A 21,591-nucleotide genomic window follows, 5' to 3' on the forward strand; every position below is an offset into this window, starting at 1 on the left:
AGGCTTGGTAAGTCTTACCTTAGATGAGCACCTGGTTTCACATATTAAACTGGGAAACTTACATGCACTTAATTACCAAAAACAACATACAGAAGCATTGTGTAAAATTCAAAATCCATCCATTCTGCTTTCACAGGAATTTAGTGGTGATGATGCAACTAGGCACTGCTCATCATTGATCGTCATTGATTAACTGAACACCATCAATGTGACATCTTCTCTAAAAGAAGGAGTTTTATCAACTGCAGCTCTGGAACATACAGGTGTCTGTTAAACACAATAAAAATAAGGTAGAATGACATGAGCAATGGCCTCGAGAAAAAAAAACTGCTGCCAATCAATCTGGGAAGAGTCAGAAGGACATTTTCAAACTTTGTAAGTGTTGAAGGAGTGAAGCCTGCCTTCTCCATAAAATATCCAAACAAACTACAAGAGTTCTGGAACCATGTCCTTTGAGCAGATATGAGCAAGGATGTCCATAATGCTCAGCAGTACTTTCAAGTAAATCAAACAAATCACAAACACAAATTGTCTCATATCAATTGCCCAGCACAGTAGTGGAGTAATGATGATGTGGGCTAGTGTTTTTAGCCTTACAACTTGACCATGCTGTAGTACTGGGGTCAACCATGAACTGCTATGTACACCAAAATATTAGAGGATCAAAAGTGAGACCAATCTGAAAGCTTAAGCCTGGCCCAAACTGAGTTGTCAACAAGACAATGATTCCAAACACAGCAGGTTATTTACAACAGAATGTCTGAAAATAAAAAAAAAATCAAGGTGCTCTATTTCAAATGCTGCTTTGCGACCCTAAAAGAGCTGTGCAGAAACAAATGTCTGCAAACCGCAATGAATTCAAACAATGTTGTGGGCTAAAATTCTTCCACAACAATATGAGACAGATAACGTCAGACAGACAACAACTATTGAAGGTTATTGCTGCTAAACGAAGTTCTATATGCAGCTAAACCATCAGGTAGACCAGGTTTTCAGACAATGTCCATGCATTTTCTAACCAGTAACTGTCTGCTTGATAGTGTCATTTTAATTATGTTTTAAGTCACAGATGGCATTGTCTGATATAATAATAATTTAATATTTATGGTACCATCTATTAGGTCTTTGAGTGTATTGCTTAATACATTTTACTGTACCTGAAATCGTTCTATAAGGATTTCAACAAGAAGATGTTCAGGTGGGAAAAAACTGATTGTCGTTGCATTTCTTCCCTGTAACCAAATCCCAACAAATTATTATCAACATTTAGATTATGTATGATTTAACATATGTCCCAAAGAATCTGCAATATCATGAATAAGTGTTACATGAAGGAGATGAGTAGAAAAACTTGACTATATGTACCACACAAAAATCTTTTGCCGTGTTTTCTGACGTCTGGTGAGCTGTAGAAGGATTGTTATTGCAGCAGTTCTCGCTCTGGTCAGCAGGAACATCCACAGTATTAAGGAAAGCTGGAATTAAATCAGGATCTGAGCTTTCAGGAGGTGCTGCAGGTTTTGACTGAGTTTTTTCCTCAATGGCCTTGGCTAGAGGAGAATGTCAAAGGTTTTCTTGTTTTTTGGTGATGAGCTGAATTAAATCTCCTATATAAACTGCTTAATGAATGGAATATTAGGCTTACCAGCTTCTGCAGCCTTTTTTTGTTCATAATCAGCCACTGCAGCATGATAAAGTTGCCTTGCAGATTGGCTAGCTGGAGAAGTGCCATTCTGAATGGCATCAGTGACCACAGCATCAATACTCAAGCACGCTGCTCCATAGTAACATGCCAGAGCTGCTGCCATGCTGCTTTTATCTGAAAAACAATGTAAGATAAAGAACAAGTATACAATTTGGTACTGTTTATAGTTAAATCAGTTTTACTTTGACAGATTAGGTAAAGGTTTGTATTTTACCTGTTAGTGGGGCTCCATATACAATGATAGCAATTCCTCGGTGGTTCTGTGCTGTCAGTCCCTCAGGTGAAAGGTTCAATTCCATGTGGCGGGCGATCGCTCTGGAGGCAGGTGTCATGTCTAGCTGTTTGACACTACCAATGATTCCTTCTCTGGTCAACTGTGAAAAAACTAAAGCAGAGAAGAGAGACAATAATAACTTTATAGTAAATGAGACATCATTTTTATTAAGCTGTGTTGTATAGCTGTTCTGCTGCTGATATAGTACATACAAAATTGCCCTGGTTTCACATTAAAGAAGCTCATCTCAACTGCGCCATCATTTGGTTTTGATTTCTCCTCATCCTTTACTGTGCCATCTTTCTTTGATTCATCTTCCACCATGCCTACATTCAGCACTGTAGACAAGCAAAAATTTAAATTTTGCTAGAAATAAAACAGACATGGGTGAAACAAATTCAGTAAGTATTAATGTTTTAGTCAAGTTACCATCATCTTTCAACTGAGAGCAATATTCCAGCAGCTCCGCAGGAAAACCTTCTCCAGGGACCCTTGGGGGAAGCAGGAGCATGTTGTTCTCATCATATTCAGCTATAAGCCGCAGGATCTGAAAGGAAAAGAAAACAAGAAAAAATACCTTAACAATAAAAACGATTATGATTTAGAATTATTCATTTAGTTATTTTTTGTTTTATTTCTAGTTTTTTTACTTCTTATTTCAGTTTAGGTTCCAATTTGTTTTGCTACTTAAGCATACAGTTAAAAGCAACATTATTCATACCCCTGGCAGATTTAGATATGAAATTGGTTTTATTCAATCAAGAAATTTGTTTCTGATAGGAAATAAGACAGTCATCTCTTAAATAAATAATGAAACAATGTAAATAGAGTTTCAATTTTGTTTTTTCTAACATTAATTTTCAAAAATGTCATGACGAAAATGATTTACACTGCTCTCAACAATCAGTGAATCCAGAGTCTTAATCAGATTGACATCAGAACTCTGTCTTCAAAATATTACTTGCAGTCAAAAGAAGAATGTTGATAAATCTAAAAAAATACTTTAAACCTAAACCTGTCAGAGGTATGAATAATTTTGGGTTAACTGTCTTAGGCACTTATTATTCATCTGTTCCATCCTTTTCTTTTTCAACTTGTGTTTTTTTGTGCCTCCACTGATTTATCCATTTATAGATCCCATAACTAGATTTTTATTTAATTAAACTTAAATAAAAGTTTTTTTTTTTTTCTCTCACCAGAGAGAGGACCTCTCAGTCCTCCTTCTCTCTTTTGGTTTTCAAAATCTGAACGTAAAAAACTGGGAAAAGAGTCATGTATAATTACAAAAACACAAAATTTGCAAAGGAAATACAGGTCCTTCTCAAAATATTAGCATATTGTGATAAAGTTGATTATTTTCCATAATGTCATGATGAAAATTTAACATTCATATATTTTAGATTCATTGCACACTAACTGAAATATTTCAGGTCTTTTATTGTCTTAATACGGTTGATTTTGGCATACAGCTCATGAAAACCCAAAATTCCTATCTCACAAAATTAGCATATTTCATCCGACCAATAAAAGAAAAGTGTTTTTAAAACAAAAAATGTCAACCTTCAAATAATCATGTACAGTTATGCACTCAATACTTGGTTGGGAATCCTTTGGCAGAAATGACTGCTTCAATGCGGCGTGGCATGGAGGCAATCAGCCTGTGGCACTGCTGAGGTCTTATGGAGGCCCAGGATGCTTCGATGGCGGCCTTTAGCTCATCCAGAGTGTTGGGTCTTGAGTCTCTCAACGTTCTCTTCACAATATCCCACAGATTCTCTATGGGGTTCAGGTCAGGAGAGTTGGCAGGCCAATTGAGCACAGTGATACCATGGTCAGTAAACCATTTACCAGTGGTTTTGGCACTGTGAGCAGGTGCCAGGTCGTGCTGAAAAATGAAATCTTTATCTCCATAAAGCTTTTCAGCAGATGGAAGCATGAAGTGCTCCAAAATCTCCTGATAGCTAGCTGCATTGACCCTGCCCTTGATAAAACACAGTGGACCAACACCGGCAGCTGACACGGCACCCCAGACCATCACTGACTGTGGGTACTTGACACTGGACTTCTGGCATTTTGGCATTTCCTTCTCCCCAGTCTTCCTCCAGACTCTGGCACCTTGATTTCCGAATGACATGCAGAATTTGCTCTCATCCAAAAAAAGTACTTTGGACCACTGAGCAACAGTCCAGTGCTGCTTCTCTGTAGCCCAGGTCAGGCGCTTCTGCCGCTGTTTCTGATTCAAAAGTGGCTTGACCTGGGGAATGCGGCACCTGTAGCCCATTTCCTGCACACGCCTGTGCACGGTGGCTCTGGATGTTTCTACTCCAGACTCAGTCCACTGCTTCCGCAGGTCCCCCAAGGTCTGGAATCGGCCCTTCTCCACAATCTTCCTCAGGGTCCGGTCACCTCTTCTCGTTGTGCAGCGTTTTCTGCCACACTTTTTCCTTCCCACAGACTTCCCACTGAGGTGCCTTGATACAGCACTCTGGGAACAGCCTATTCGTTCAGAAATTTCTTTCTGTGTCTTACCCTCTTGCTTGAGGGTGTCAATAGTGGCCTTCTGGACAGCAGTCAGGTCGGCAGTCTTACCCATGATTGGGGTTTTGAGTGATGAACCAGGCTGGGAGTTTTAAAAGCCTCAGGAATCTTTTGCAGGTGTTTAGAGTTAACTCGTTGATTCAGATGATTAGGTTCATAGCTCGTTTAGAGACCCTTTTAATGATATGCTAATTTTGTGAGATAGGAATTTTGGGTTTTCATGAGCTGTATGCCAAAATCATCCGTATTAAGACAATAAAAGACCTGAAATATTTCAGTTAGTGTGCAATGAATCTAAAATATATGAATGTTAAATTTTCATCATTACATTATGGAAAATAATCAACTTTATCACAATATGCTAATATTTTGAGAAGGACCTGTATATTAAGAGCAGCTCATCTCTTGTCCTAAACGAATTTAAAGGGCATTATAAAAGCTTAGAATCAAATGTTGATGTGGACCTGTATAATAGTGTGAATCAGAAATGTGTCTTTTTATTTTTTTTGTTTGTTTGTTTTATAACCGCCTTTTTGCTCCTCTTTTGTTCCTGTACAGGATGATAATATAAATAGTTAAAACCAGATGTTTACATTTATTGAATAACAAGATGTAATCTTTTTTTGATGGTCTTGGACCAAATCAGACTAAACATCCTGTTTTAGGTTAGTTAGGGTTGCATTATACACTGTAAAATAATTGTTGTGCCAACACCTGTGTGGCCATTCCGCAAGGAAGAATCAATTTCTCCAAAAACAAACATAAAAAACCACATTAAGTTTGCAAATGCACGGAGGTACAAAGACCTTAATGTTTGGGTACATGTGGTGGGTTCTAAAGGAACTAAAATTGAAACTTTTGATTATAAGGACAATCATTATGCTTGAAGGAAAAAGGGGAAGCTTCTAAGCCTGTTATAACCATCTCAACTATGAAATACGTAGGTGGCAGTATGATGTATGGTTGTTTTTCTGCAGTACGGAGTTCTGTATTTCATGCAATAGATGCTATTTCTGACAATGTCAGCTGTCAATGAATAACTCTGAAAGACCTGCAAAGCATAAAGAACTATCAGTTTTTAGCTTGTTTAATTTTAGAAAGTGAAACACTTTAGCAACAAATGTCAAATTCATTACATATGTTAAGTAGATGTGGGGAGAACGGTAAATAATAAAATAACTTTCTTTCAACAGATACGCTTGGAGACATTGTCTCCAAATTTTAAAACATAGCTACCTCTTCTTCCTTGAGGTACTGTTTATCAAACTCCAGGGAGTAAAACTCAATGGGGAAGGAGGAGTGGTTTTTCACTGTGACCTCAGCTTTAGACTCTGAGCTAAAAGGAAGACAGGGCCCAAGCTCCAGGACAGACGGACAGAACTCGAGCCGTGCTTCTTCAGCCTGACCCCGAGCTGTAATGAAGACCTGCTGAGTGCTGTCAGAAACATGGATCACCAGCCGTCTGCTGTATGAACACTGGAAAACAGAAAGAGTTTTTAAACATCACTATTTCAGTTCCGTTACAAGAGTTTTAGATCCACTCAAAAAAGAACGTTCTAATATTATTAAAATCTCTACCCCCTCCACAGGGCAGAACTTGATGTGGACGTTCACACGTTCTCCAGGGAACATCACACCAGAGCAGGGAATCATCTGGAATACCGCAGGAATCAGCCGCTGCTGCTGTAAGAATATTTTACGTTCATAAAGTGGCAAGAACCAGTCCTGTCATACAAGGAAAAGTATCATGCAATATTTCAAACACTAAAGCACCTTTTCATAAACCAACTCTAGGGAATTATTACTGTTTGATATTATGTTACAACATTAGTAGGAACATTTAAAAAAAATAAATAAATAAAATGAAACATTCATACCTTTTTGAGAGGTTTCACCTCTTCAGCCATGCTCCACTGACACGGCACTGATTCACAGTTTTGCAGCTGTATCGTTTGAATCTGTGCAACAACATTATTAAACATGAACAGCAAGCTTTGCAAAAAAGTGTGTGAAGTCCACTTATAATAACTAACTGTCTTTGCTTAAAGTAAAGTGGGACCCTCACGCTGAAGCAGCTGGGGATTGTTACCAGTTAAATAGCTGGCAGCCACGGCTCATGTGCTTCTGAGGATATATAACTAAGGTATTATGTATGAAAACTCTAGCAAGGCACTGTACATCATACATGTTTCCTTTCAGGACGCCAAAAGTAATTTGATGAGTTAATATTGTTTTACCTGACACATGCCACACTGCACTGTGTCAAACAGCAGCATGTCTTTTGAGACGGTGAGTGTTGGCATGGTTATGACTGCACATAGCTTAACCTGCACCACTGGTCCATCTGTGAGCTTAAAAAACAACAAAAAATATCTTATATTATAAATCTGTTAATTGGTGGGAGAATGAGTAGACAGAATAAAAATCTTTAAATTCAATCACAAAAATTGGGATTTTGTGAGCATGGAGTAACGTGTTTGTGAGCACCTGTATCGGCAGAATGATGCTCGTCTGCCCCGTCTTTCCGTTGGGAGAGTGAAAATCAAATTCAATTGTAAAAGTCTGGGTTTCCCCACAAGGAAGGTTCTGCACACTTTCAAATTCTGTGGTAAAACCTGTGGAAGATAATGTCCAAATTTACTTACACCGTTGCTGATTTTACAATCCATTCCAGGTCTCATTGTTCTTTTGTTAGTAAGAACTAGTTGTTCAAATGGCTATATGATTCAAAATAAACATGGGATCCCTCATAAGGCTACATTTTGTAAAAAACAAAAATCATCATCATAACCGAAACATTAGATATAAATATAATGAAGACAGAGATTACAATTGTATTGGTGTTACCTGTGCCTGTTAGATGTTTGCAGTGGGCATAGAAGGACACAGGTATTGATCCATTATTAATGATGTTCACCATCTGACTGTAGACTTTGCCTGGAATCACTAAGCCAAAATCCAGCACATACTCTGGAAGCTTGACCCTGCGAAGAGACAAAAGCCTATATAGTTTTGGTAACGACTAAGATTTGTTTCTGCAGTGGGTTTTATACTTTTGCCTTTAAAGTTTCCATGTCTTCTGAATCATATTTGAAGATAAAATGTATTTCCTACATTTTTTACTTTCATAAATATATCCATTGCTCTGCTGTATCCTATGAAATGTTTCACATTTTGTCCCTAAAGTGTTTTGTATGGAGGGTTAAAGGGGACAAAATTAAATAAATAAATCTATCATGAAATGAATAAATGTGAATGTCACATGAAATAAATAAATGTACTATTAAATGCCCCATTAAATAATTTAATTTGTTTTATTAATTTAATACATCATTAAATAATTAAATATACCATTAAATTATGAAATGCACAATTAAATAATTAAATGTCCCATTAAATAATTTAATATACATTTTAAATGATGACAATAAATAATTTAATATAAATGTTTTTTTTTATAAATTCATTTAAAAATACTTATTTCACTCTGTAACTATTTCACTCTGAAAACCAACGGCTCAGTTATTTGGAGATGGTTCAGATTCAAAATGTCACATGTACAACAGAAAGATGTGTTTTGTAGACAATGCTGAAAAAAAGTCCCAACAAAATGTTCGAGCACTACAATCTTTTTCACCATTTACACAAACGCCATAAAGAGTATGTAGAGTGTGTGAAACTGTGTGCTGCAGCTCAGACTGTGAAGCCTTCCTAGCCTCCTGCCCCAAAACAAATTATGTTACAAAACTCACTAACCTGTGCTGTGCCTCATGGGAGAAACTGTCAGAAGTGGCGCGATGTGATGTGATGATGTGGGCTACATTGATAATTGCCGAACATTTTGGGGAAAACCTGGTCCGATCTGGACAGAAGGCATCCACCCCACTTTGGATGTGGGGGATTTTAACATTCATGTTGACACTGAAAGTGTTTAAAGCTAAATATAGCCTTTAATGCTATCTTAGACTCAGTTGGCTTTGCTCAAAGGAGGCTGGCTCCTTGGTTTAATTCAGAGCTGCGTACTTTAAAGCATAATGTTATAAAATTGGGGAGAAAATGGCGCTCTACACACCTAGAGGAATCCTACTTAATCTGGGAAAATAGCCTACTGTTGTATAAAAAGACACTTTGCCAAGCCAGAACAGCTTATTTCTCATCATTAATAGAAGAGAAGAAGAATAATCCTAGATTTCTCTTTAGTACAGTTGCTAAGCTTACACAGAGTCATAGCTCTGTTGAGCCATCCATTCCCTTAGCTCTCAGCAGTCATGACTTTATGCGATTCTTCCAAAATAAAATTGATTCTATGAAAAACAAAATCATTGGCATACTCCCAAAGATGATTACTTCATCCTCAGTAAGCCGGACAACATTGGAAGTAACTGTAGAACCTGATCTGTGTTTGGACTTTTGATCCTGTGGAAATATTCCCTTCATCTAAACCTTCAACTTGTATGTTAGACCAAATCCCAACCAAATTATTTAAGGAAGTGTTCCCTCTGATTACCAGCCCCATTTTAGATATGATTAATCTACCCTTAGTAAATGGATATGTACCACAGTCTTTTAAGGTACCTGTGATTAAACTTTTACTTAAGAAACGTTCACTTGATCGAGATGACTTAATAAATTACAGACCTATATCCAATCTTCCATTCTTATCTAAAAAGTTTGAGAAAATAGTTGCTAATCAAATGTGTGAGCATTTACACAGCAATGACCTGTTTGAAGAGTTTCAGTCAGGCTTCAGAGCTCATCATAGTACTGAAACAGCTCTGCTGAAAGTCACCAATGATATTCTTATGGCCTCAGATAATGGACTTGTGTCGGTACTGGTTCTGTTAGATCTCAGTGTTGCATTTGATAGAGTCGATCACAATATTCTCTAAGAAAAGCTGAAATATGCTGTAGGGATCAAGGGAACAGCGCTAGGCTGGTTTAAATCTTATCTGTCTGACATATTCCAGTTTGTTCATGTAAATGATAAATCATCTTTAAACTCCAGGGTTAATTGTGGAGTACCACAGGGTTCAGTACTTGGGCCAGTTCTCTTCACTATATATATGCTTCCAATTGGTAAAATTATCAGGCAGCATGGGATACATTTTCACTGTTATGCTGATGATACTCAACTTTACTTATCCATGAATCCTGATGAACCCAACCAGTTAGATAGACTACAAGCATGTCTTGAAGACATAAAAACTTGGATGACTTTAAATATTCTTCTTCTAAATTCAGACAAGACAGAAGTTGTCGTCTTTGGATTGGAGTCTTTAAAAAAGAAACTGCTTAGTCAATCACTTAACCTGGATGGCATTAAATTGACCACTGATAATAAAGTAAAAAACCTTGGTGTTATTTTTGACCAGGACATGTCATTTGAATCCCATATTAAACAGGTTTCTAGGATTTCCTTCTTTCATCTCCGGAACATTGCCAAAATTAGAAATATCCTATCCAGGAGTGACGCTTAAAAACTAGTCCATGCATTTGTTACTTCAAGGCTGGACTATTGTAATTCTTTACTATCAGGATGTCCACAAAATGCAGTTAGAAGCCTTCAGCTGATCCAAAATGCTGCAGCAAGAGTTATGTTGAAAATTAAAAAGAGAGATCATATTTCTCCTATTTTAGCTTCCCTTCATTGGCTCCCTGTTAAATTTAGAATATAATTTAAAATTCTCCTCCTCACATATAAAGCCCTTAATGATCTAGCTCCATCATACATCAGAGATCTGATTGTTCCATATGTTCCTAACAGAGCACTTCGTTCTCAGACTGCAGGTTTACTGGTGGTTCCTAGAGTCTCTAGAAGTAGAATGGGAGGCAGATCCTTTACTTATCAGGCTCCTCTCCTGTGGAACCAGCTCCCAGTTTTAGTCCATGAGGCAGACACCCTGTTTACTTTTAAGGCTAGGCTTAAAACTTTCCTTTTTGATAAAGCTTATAGTTAGAGTGGCTTACGTTATCCTGAGCTATCTCTGTAGTTATGCTGCTATAGGCTTAGGCTGCTGGAGGACATAATGACCACTTTTAGTCTCTCTGCATTCTCAAACTACTCTCCAATTTTGCATTATTTGCCTGACTCTGTATCTACCTGTGACACCTTCCTGGAAGGGGCCATTGTCCAAGTTAACCTTCTACCAATGATATGCTTGGCCCTGTTTTTCAATGTTTAACCCTATTATTCTCCTAGAGATAGCTACTGACTGGGCTTTTACTGGGACTGTATGTGCTCTCTTTTATACTTCAAACTTTAAAACTTATTCATAGTTTATCTGTTTTTTCTTCCTAGATAAAGCCACTAAAGGAGCTACATCCTCTAACATTTTTTCTTTTCCTTCCCATAGAAACCCCTTCTGGCTCAGTGCTTCTTTGTTCTTTGTTCTTTTTGTGTCTCTGCTCTGTTCTCTCAAACCCCCAGTCGGTTGTGGCAGAAGGCCGCTCACTCTGAACCTGGTTCTGGTTCTGCAGGAGGTTTCTTCCTGTTAAAAGGGAGTTTTTCCTCTCCACTGTCGCTACATGCATGCTCAGTATGAGGGATTGCTGCAAAGTCAACACCAGTGACTGTCCACTGTCTCTACAAGCTCATCCAGGAGGAGTGAATGCTGCAAGTCACTGACTAGATGCAATCTGCTGGGTTTCCTTAGACAGAAAAACTTTTTAACCAATTTGAATAAATAACTGAATCTGACTGCACTGTTCAATGGCTAGGATTAATTGGAATGTATGTACTTGACTTGAAATCTGTATGATTCGATTGAATTGACTTTGTGAAGTGCCTTGAGACGACATGTGTTGTTAATTGGTGCTAAATAAATAAAACTGAATTGAATTGAAAGAAAAAATATCAAGATATATATCGTATATCGCCCTTCAGCTTAATAATATACAGATACTATTTTTGGTCCACATCGCCCAGCCCTAAGTGGTGTCATGAAATTATTTATTCTGTCAACTTGACCCATCAAACTCAATGGGCGGGCTTTAATTGTGCATTTCATAATTTAATAGTATATTTAATTATACAATGATGTTTTAAATAAATAAATTATACGTTTAATTATTTAATAGGACATTAATCTGTCATTGGACATTCACATTTATTTATTTATTTCATGATATACTTATTTAATTAATTTTGTCCCTTTTTACCCTCCATAGTTGTGCGGGATGACAATAAACATAAAGCTTTGTATAACTGAAGCGGAAGGAAAAGAATGCATGTTTTTCAAACAGTGCAACAAATAATAATTTAAAGAGTGTAGCATGCATATCCATTCAGCCACCTTTACTTTGACATGTCTAATAACATCTAATGTAATCAATTGCCTTCAGAAGAGATGTAATCTGTAAACAGAGTCCACCTGTTTGTAATTTATTCTCAATGTAAAGATATGACGGTCAATGATTACTCTAGGAGCTGCAGAGATCCACAGTGCCAGTGAGAAAAGGTAAGTATTAGTAATGGACTTTACTAATCTGGCCTCTATGGAGTATTGGCAAGAAAAAAAGCAATGTTAAAAGGAGGAGGATATGCAATTATAATTACGAACCACCCACAAAGCAATTTTTATAACCTCAAACAGATTGTGGTTGCTGTTTCTGTGTCGATATTTAAAATGTTTGAGAGAAAGGTCCAAACTGGCACCCAACAATGTCTGCGGTGATTGTGGCAAGAAGGAGGCAAAGGTACAAAGACAGACAACAGAGAAAGAGAACCTTCTGTGCACATGTCAGCATTTTTTGACTGTCAGAAATAAAAATAGTAGAGATATCATCTATTCACCAATGCCATTTTGGAGCTGCAGCATCACTTTTTGGGATGACACCTTTATGTCTGGATGGCGCATATTATAGTTATAGTCCCATTTCCAGTGGGACAGCAGACAATCTTTATGCAATTAAACCAAAATGAAAAACACCTTGACTAAACCTAAATGTTGTGGCATGTTTCTAAACAAACAAATCTGAATATAAGCAGTAAACAACATCAACATTGAAGGGAACATTGAATAAAAAAATGTGCTGGGCACTTCTGAAAGTGCGCACTGCTGAAAGATATTTATTTGTTTTTCTTCCTTAATGTTCCTTCACAGGCTCTTTTTGGGACCACAGCCATGGGTTTCAACTAAAACTCTGGTACGGACATTCCTGGAACTTTTCAAAATAAAGTGCATTAACCTTCTTCCGGTACAGCCAGAAAAGGGGATAACTGCGGACTTCCTGTGGCGCCATTACCCAAATAAAAGCACAACTCCGAAGGGGGAAGGGGGGTAGCAGAGTACGTAACAGTGATGCCACTGCCCGTATAAGACCCCCACCCTTCCCTCATATCGCTCTCTTCCACGCGGCCTTCCAGAGGGACCGGATTGGAGAGGCCAAGCGCGCTGATGTCTTTTGCTGGAAAAAAGACATAAATTCAACTGGATCCAAAGCCATACGATCATCGATCATATGCAAAGTAAAGTAGAATGAAATATTGTCTGTGTATCCGGTATTTTCATTCATGAACAGGGAAATTAAGGTGTAAGAGTTGCTTACATTGTCTCTTCGAGGCCCCACAGAAGCAAAACTGTCGAGGAGAGACCCCGGTGGAGAAGCTGTTTCTACAAGCCGAGTCTGAAGGAAGGACTATGGCCCGCATCACCGTGTTACGGTAACGAACAGCTGGTTGACGAACCGAACGAGCCGCCAGTTCTCCGGAGCGAAGAGCGAACGCAGAGGTTAGCTACCGAGCTAACCGCTTGTTGACTGGATACCTTCTTCAAACTTCACCCCTTGGACAACATTCCCTCAACATGGTCAGAGGTTAGGTTTTGGCAGATTAACAGATAGGTTTAGGATGAAATGATCTAAACGTTTTCATGTTATGAAGTTTTGTTTTGTGGAACCTGGCTATCTTTAGAGCTAGTAGGCTAGCTACGGCACGCGCCGGTTCTGTGTTCTTTGTATGTTTTTAAAGTTAAGATAAACTTTATTTAAAGGGTGATTTTAAACAGAAGATCGCTCATAACGCGCCGTCCGCGCTTATGCATTTTAACCCTTTTATTAACCCTGGTATTTTAAAGGTATGTTTTGATTCTGGTGCTAAGTTATCCGCTTCTTGCTAGCTTAACTGCTAACGGTAAGAACACGTGTGTGCTAGCATTAAGGCTAGTCAACAGAAAGGTTGTTGGTTTTCAAGCTAGTGAATAATAGTCCCTAAACATCATTTACTAGAGTTGATAACTAAGTAAACACCATTAAGCCCCATTTCTCCAGAAAGATTTGGCTCTGTTCCAAAATACTCAATAATATTTCTTCAAATATTATTTCAATAAATAAAGGCAGTTAATTAGACACCGTTGAGAATTAGTCATCCAGAAGGTTAGTTTTATTCAGCAAATCATTCTTTAAAACATTATTTTATTAAAATAGTATTTTACCTGATCTTGCATTGTGAAGGGTTGTCTAAACGTTTGCTGATTATTTCCTAAGTTAGTTCTAGACTAACTTAACTTCACTTCCAGATTCTTCAAGATAATCCTTGGTTCTCAAACATAAACATTGCATGGTAATGTTGCATCACTCTTTTTGGTCATGATTTCCAACCATCTTTAATCAACTTGTTTATATTGTACATAGTCCATTAGTCTTCGTTATTCTTTAATTCTGCTTGGTAGTTTATTTGGATTGTTTTAGCATAGTAAAGAGTTTGTTGATTGAAATATGTTTGACTTGGAGTTGACTTATTTTTGTTAATAAATTCTTGTATTTTAAGAAATTGTGTGAATTCATTCCATATATGTGCAGAGTTTATGCTGTTCAATAATGCCAGAGCTTGTCTCACCCCTTTCTATTCTGTCCTAATACCATCGCCTTAATGGGCTGGTATTCACAGGACAACCCTTAACAGACCAAAATATTATTTGATAAAATATTAATATTAAATAATATTCTCAGATTCATATTTACAACACTGTATAAAGCACATTTATGTTGATTTAAATAAACATGTTATGGGCCTACCTTGGTTTGCACTGGATCAGGCAAGTCATTTCCCTCGATTTCAACAATCTGCTTGTCATAGAATGAAAGCCATCAGCTTTCACGGGCCCCTGGTGGGTTCGGGGTGGGGGGAGCGGGGTTATGGAAGTAATCCTTTCCAGGTTTTATGATTGATATTTAATTTTTGTATTTTCATCTTTTCAAATATTTTTAAAAATGCATTATAATATTTCTAATTATTATTATTGTTAATATTCCATCCAACTCCATTGCTTTGAATCTTTCTTTTTTATACGGCCACTCTGCTATCCTAAACTGTCCATGATGACAGCAGCACACGCAAAATTCTAATTTAAATAGAGCGGTCCAAAAGTTTTCTGCACCTGTTATCCGTTGCACACACAATCTTTGTAGATCACCCACAACACGCCCACCCATTGCATGTGGAAACTATTTTTTGCACAAGCAATTTAGCCCTTGTTATTTGGAATCTCTGAAGATCAGGCCCTATGTGTGGAACAAACACAGCAAGTCAGCCATAACACACAATGGGGACAATACCCATTTGAGATTGGTTGGGTTTGGGTGCTGAATGCAAATGCACACCACACTTTTCCAGAAATGTATTTAGGATTTAAAATAACATGTATCAACTTCCTGACGTTTAATGAGCATGCACAACTTTGTCAGTCACATAAAAACTAATAACATGACAATGTGTTTGTAATATGAAACAATTTAAGAAGGTTCAAAGCATATCAATATTTTTGTAAGACACTAAAATAAACAAATAATCAAATGTTTCACGCCAAACTCAAATTGCTTTAATTTAACTATTTATGAGTGATGACATTCATAAACAAAAGTAAACGATTTAAGTCAGATTTCAGGTCAAGATCATCTGTAAAACCAGAGATTTTTTTTGTTCGAACTTACTTGCTGAGATTCTGCCACTGTGATAAAGAACTAGGTTGGTCACTAAGCTCCAGCATCCTATCAGGCACACGGAGAGCGTTCTCTATGACCAGCAACCTCTCAACTTCCAGGTGGATCAACTCTTCATACTACAGAAAGCAGGTGAAAAAGAAAACACCAGAGCAAGATAAAGTGGTAAGTAAACACAGTTGCATATTCCAGCTGATCACCAATCACAGCTGATCAAAGGTTTGTGCATATACATTAAAGTTTTCTCAAACTGTGCATTTTAATAGGAGCTCTCAAGTGTTTGTATTATTTAGTGACATATCCCTAAAATAAGTCACATCCTGTATTTATGAGGCTAATCTTTTTCATTCACTGCTCCTTTCTCTTACAATGTACCACATCGATCTATTTTGGGTCCTGTCATTTTTTTGTCGTATGTGCCATCACGCAGAAACATAATCAGAAAGTAAAATATTTATTTCCTTTTTACAGTAATGACTCAACCCTCTGTCTGCCGTATAGATACAACATCAACGACAAAGGACTTCCAGAAAGTGACAAAACTGACATTATTTTCATAATCATTCCACAAGCACTGAAGCTGGACCGTCTCACTCCACATGTCAAACCCCATGTGAAAAACCAGAACTGGATTTAAAAGCAGCTGTTTTGATGTTAAACATTGTGTAACCTATCGGTGTGATCATCTCATTGTGAACTTATTCTGATTGTGAGTAAATAGTGGGCAGTGTTTGTTTAGGTCTGTTCTGTGCATCAGTTTGGTTTTTGTCTGTTTTTTATTTCTGTTCATTTGTTGCCTTTAATGCTTTAATCTTGAAAAGAATATAAATAAATGGCAGAACTAGTAATTCAGGCTTTTATTACTTCATGGCTGGATCATTATAATTCTCTACGTCTTGGTCTTTCTCAGAGCCATTTAACGAATGTTATGACAGTCCCATTAACTTCCATGGAACTAGCAGAACACTGTAGTCACATAGGTCATGTAGCAAATACAGGTCCTTCTCAAAATATTAGCATATTGTGATAAAGTTCATTATTTTCCATAATGTCATGATGAAAATTTAACAGTCAAATATTTTAGATTCATTGCACACTAACTGAAATATTTCAGGTCTTTTATTGTCTTAATACGGATGATTTTGGCATACAGCTCATGAAAACCCAAAATTCCTATCTCACAAAATTAGCATATCATTAAAAGGGTCTCTAAACGAGCTATGAACCTAATCATCTGAATCAACGAGTTAACTCTAAACACCTGCAAAAGATTCCTGAGGCCTTTAAAACTCCCAGCCTGGTTCATCACTCAAAACCCCAATCATGGGTAAGACTGCCGACCTGACTGCTGTCCAGAAGGCCACTATTGACACCCTCAAGCAAGAGGGTAAGACACAGAAAGAAATTTCTGAACGAATAGGCTGTTCCCAGAGTGCTGTATCAAGGCACCTCAGTGGGAAGTCTGTGGGAAGGAAAAAGTGTGGCAGAAAACGCTGCACAACGAGAAGAGGTGACCGGACCCTGAGGAAGATTGTGGAGAAGGGCCGATTCCAGACCTTGGGGGACCTGCAGAAGCAGTGGACTGAGTCTGGAGTAGAAACATCCAGAGCCACCGTGCACAGGCGTGTGCAGGAAATGGGCTACAGGTGCCGCATTCCCCAGGTCAAGCCACTTTTGAACCAGAAACAGCGGCAGAAGCGCCTGACCTGGGCTACAGAGAAGCAGCACTGGACTGTTGCTCAGTGGTCCAAAGTACTTTTTTCGGATGAAAGCAAATTCTGCATGTCATTTGGAAATCAAGGTGCCAGAGTCTGGAGGAAGACTGGTGTGAAGGAAATGCCAAAATGCCAGAAGTCCAGTGTCAAGTACCCACAGTCAGTGATGGTCTGGGGTGCCGTGTCAGCTGCTGGTGTTGTTCCACTGTGTTTTATCAAGGGCAGGGTCAATGCAGCTAGTTATCAGGAGATTTTGGAGCACTTCATGCTTCCATCTGCTGAAAAGCTTTATGGAGATGAAGATTTCATTTTTCAGCACGACCTGGCACCTGCTCACAGTGCCAAAACCACTGGTAAAGGGTTTACTGACCATGGTATCACTGTGCTCAATTGGCCTGCCAACTCTCCTGACCCGAACCCCATAGAGAATCTGTGGGATATTGTGAAGAGAACGTTGAGAGACTCAAGACCCAACACTCTGGATGAGCTAAAGGCTGCTATCGAAGCATCCTGGGCCTCCATAAGACCTCAGCAGTGCCACAGGCTGATTGCCTCCATGCCACGCCACATTGAAGCAGTCATTTCTGCAAAAGGATTCCCGACCAAGTATTGAGTGCATAACTGTACATGATTATTTGAAGGTTGACGTTTTTTGTATTAAAAACACTTTTCTTTTATTGGTCGGATGAAATATGCTAATTTTGTGAGATAGGAATTTTGGGTTTTCATGAGCTGTATGCCAAAATCATCCGTATTAAGACAATAAAAGACCTGAAATATTTCAGTTAGTGTGCAATGAATCTAAAATATATGAATGTTAAATTTTCATCATGACATTATGGAAAATAATGAACTTTATCACAATATGCTAATATTTTGAGAAGGACCTGTAGATCCTAACATGGAGCAGTTACGGTGAACGTTCGTATTCACTCTCAGTATTTCTGAAGTACAGGCATTGGTAAGTTGAATGAATTAAAGGTTTGTTTTCTTCAAATCATTAGCTGAGCACACATGTGAATGGTAGTCCCATTTTATGCAAAAAAACAAAAAGTGCTAAATACTTAGAACAAATGCAGAACTCTGATTTAAATTGCATGTAGTTCATGTTGGCATCTCCTTCACCACCATAAGCAATGTTAGCAATACCAAATTGACCTTATAAGAGTTTATGGTGCGTCGGTTTTAAAGTTAGCAGCACTGTTACAGCTATGTCTGTTCTCCTGTTTTTAATTATTCACAGCTGGCTGTAGAACACAGATTACCATGTGATCTGCAGCTAGGTTGCTCCTTTCTTAACTAGGTCATAGTCATTTATCAGACTTGCATCTCAAACACCTAAGATCATCAGAATAAGAGCTGATGATCAAGTAAAAAGGGTAACCGACACTGTATTGTATAATACAGCAATATACAGTAATATATATATTATTATGTATTATATTATTATTTCAAAGCATTGCAAATGAAATACTGATTATAAGTATAAGGTCTGATAAATTTTCTGGAAAGCCTGATTGCTTGTCTTAATTTTTTTAATCAGCGTGGAATTTTCCATTCACTTTATAATCTTGTTCAGAAGATACCTGTGGACACTAAACAGCCTCAAAGTTCCTACTGACAAGCAAGACCAAAAAAGTTTGATTACAAATGAAATGTAAAATTTCAATTTTGTTAAACTAAGAGATATATTTACTGAGCTTTTTCCTTAGTCTTTATGCTGATTAAAGATCACTGATTTAAAAAAAAAAATTAGAACTTAGTTACACAAAGTATTATGTTATCTTAGTAACTGCTTGAAACCTTCAGTATTGAGTTACATATAGCTGCATGACAGCACTTGTTGACTTTGTGTGTTTTTCTAGATTTCAGGCGGTTTTATTATAAGGAGACTGCTGGACTGTGACCTCATCTCTGAGCTGGATAGCCAGAGATGAGGTCCTCAACCATTTCCGACCCCCTGGTGAGATCGTAGCTCAATCCTTGCAGTTTGCCTACCAGTTGAAGAAGCATGTAAGCACTGTTAAAGTAATGTTTTTAATTACTCCAGTGCTTTTAATACCATCCATCCACAACCCCTGAGGGACAAGCTGGAGCAGTCAGGAGTGGACCTCCTTCTGTCACAGTGGATAGTGGCCTATCTCACTGTGAGATCACAGGGCTGTGTATCTGACTGGCTGGTCTGCTGGGCTCTTGTACTGCAGATCTGTGTGCTATCTATTTGCCTGTCACTTTGCTGCTGATGCACTTGAATTTCCCCGCTAAGGGACAAATAAAAGATTATTCCATTCTATTTTAACCCTGGAAGTGACGGCCTCCATTTGAGTCTATCTTGTTTCTATTCCGGCCAACATAAAATACACATACTTGGGTTGCCATATATATCCCCTTCAAAACCTTTCAAACAAACCAGGCTCGCTGTGTCGTTTGGAACTACTGACAGCTTCATGGCATCATGTGACAGCCTCTCGGCTAGATCCCCTGATGTCATGCATGTCTGCGTGCAGAGTTGTAATGTCAGGACAAGGAAAACTGTCTTGGAAAGGCCTAAAGGCCACTGAGCTGAGGGGAAAAGCTGATTTTTCTAACTTTTATTTTTTGGTTTCCATCCATCAGTTATAATGCTCAGTGAAATATTCAAAGTAACACTTGTTTCTTGGCTGTTCATTAGATTTTTATTTATTTTTTGCCATGTGTTGTCCATGTCAGACAGCTACACAATAACAGTTCAAAGCCATAATATAAAAGAGCTGCAAAGGCAGGTAAGAACTGAGTGTGCAGCAGGAAGGGGAGTACTGTTTATGTCTAGACTGTATATAAATAATAAATATAGCTGTATGTGATTGATCTTTCAATGTTATTACCGAAAGGAACATATATGGTTTGGTAATGACATTAATATACATGAACAGTTCAGCCAAGTGAATGAATCAGCAACAGTTACTTACAATGTCAACAAGCATCAGTACATAAAAGTAGGAATAAATCCTAGAACAAGGGGCTTTGTTGAGGAAATTATTTAAAGGTAAGGTTGAACTTTTAACTATGTGTTTTATAATGTGATAATTATGATTTTGATTTCTTTTATGTGTAGAAAAATAGGCAGCATTACTATAACACCATTTAAATCAAGCATACATAAATTCAGGCCATCATTTTATTCATAAATCTTCTAATATTAATGCAAACATGCAGTTAATGTACTTTGTAGTGGTAACCTTCCTGCCTTCCAAAATGAACTATAACTAATAGATGTCTCCGGCACACCCAATGAAGAGATATCTTATTGAAAAAAGTAGGCTAGCTAAGGCAAATCCAAAAAGGACCTAGGCAAAACAGTCTCTGGTGCCGTGCCTCCCGCTCAAAACCATTCAAACAAACCAGACTTGTGGATGAGCCAAACCACACTGAGATGGACGAAGACAGGACAGACTGAATGATGGCAGTGTAGAAGATGACCAACAGCCCCTATGGAAGGTTGTACTTCCTGAGTTGCCTCAGGAAGTACAGTCTCTGCAGGGCCTTCTTCCGAACAGTATCTATGTGTGAAGACCATCTTAGGTTTCAAGAAATGGGGGTTCCTAGGAACCGGAAGTGGTCCACAGCAGGCACAGAGTTGTTGAGGATGGTGAGGCGGGCGTGTGGGGGTGGTGTTCTCTGGAAGTCCACCATCGTCTCCATAGTCTTGAGTGGGTTAAGTTCCTAGGTGGTTCTCACCCCACCAGCGTACCAGTTGATCCACCTCCTGTCTGTATCTAGACTCATCACTGTCCTGGATCAGTCCAATAACAGTGGTATCATCTGCAAACTTCAGGAGTTTCACAGACGGGTCCGCTGAGGTGCAGTCATTTGTGTAGAGGGAGAACAGGAGTGGAAAGAGAACACACCCCTGGGGTGTGCTGGTGCTGATGGAGAAGATGCTCTCCAGCCTCACCTGTGGTTGCCGGTCCATCAGGAAGCTGGTGATCCACTGACAGATGGAGGCCAGGACTTTGAGCTGGGTGAGCTTCTGGTGGAGGATGTCTGGGTTTATGGTGATGAAGGCCAAGCTGAAGTCCACAAACAGGATCCTGGCTTACATCCCTGGGGGATCGAGGTGTTGCAGGATGAAGTGTAGACCCAAGTTTACTGCATCACCTGCCGACCTGTTTGCCCGGTAGGCAAACAACAAGGGGTCCAGCAGGTGGCCTGTGATATCCTTCACGTGCTTCAACACCAGTCCCTCAAAGGATTTCATGACCACAGACATCAGGGTGACAGATCTGTAGTCATTTAATCATGTGATGGTGGGTTTCCTGGGTACTGGGATGATGGTGGAGCGTTTGAAGCAGAAGGGAACCTCACACAGCTCCAGTGACTTGTTGAAGATCCCAGTGCTATATAAATAAAATGTACCCACTTATTTACTTCAAGTTAGATTG

General features: G+C 38.5%; 1 protein-coding gene across 7 annotated transcripts in view; it reads right to left on the minus strand.

Annotated features, from left to right (window-relative positions):
• Window positions 1-21,591, minus strand: part of hydin (HYDIN axonemal central pair apparatus protein) — a 182,219-nt gene that overhangs the window by 79,309 nt on the left and 81,319 nt on the right. For 4 of the 7 annotated variants that reach the window (XM_047349154.1, XM_047349179.1, XM_047349171.1 and 1 more), the window contains exons 30-42: window positions 15,447-15,574; window positions 7,365-7,519; window positions 7,005-7,132; window positions 6,755-6,868; window positions 6,395-6,475; window positions 6,096-6,200; window positions 5,754-5,993; window positions 2,409-2,526; window positions 2,192-2,317; window positions 1,920-2,090; window positions 1,646-1,819; window positions 1,366-1,550; window positions 1,158-1,232 (exon numbers count right to left, since the gene is read on the minus strand). In XM_047349154.1, coding sequence (XP_047205110.1) covers window positions 1,158-1,232; window positions 1,366-1,550; window positions 1,646-1,819; window positions 1,920-2,090; window positions 2,192-2,317; window positions 2,409-2,526; window positions 5,754-5,993; window positions 6,096-6,200; window positions 6,395-6,475; window positions 6,755-6,868; window positions 7,005-7,132; window positions 7,365-7,519; window positions 15,447-15,574 — 1,800 coding nt within the window. The remainder of the gene's footprint in view (window positions 1-1,157; window positions 1,233-1,365; window positions 1,551-1,645; window positions 1,820-1,919; window positions 2,091-2,191; window positions 2,318-2,408; window positions 2,527-5,753; window positions 5,994-6,095; window positions 6,201-6,394; window positions 6,476-6,754; window positions 6,869-7,004; window positions 7,133-7,364; window positions 7,520-15,446; window positions 15,575-21,591) is intronic. The other 3 variants (XM_047349195.1, XM_047349189.1, XM_047349161.1) reach the window with 2 other exon arrangements.

Source organism: Girardinichthys multiradiatus, chromosome 2, assembly GCF_021462225.1.
Source record: "Girardinichthys multiradiatus isolate DD_20200921_A chromosome 2, DD_fGirMul_XY1, whole genome shotgun sequence".
In the NCBI taxonomy this organism is placed as follows: Eukaryota; Metazoa; Chordata; class Actinopteri; order Cyprinodontiformes; family Goodeidae; genus Girardinichthys; species Girardinichthys multiradiatus.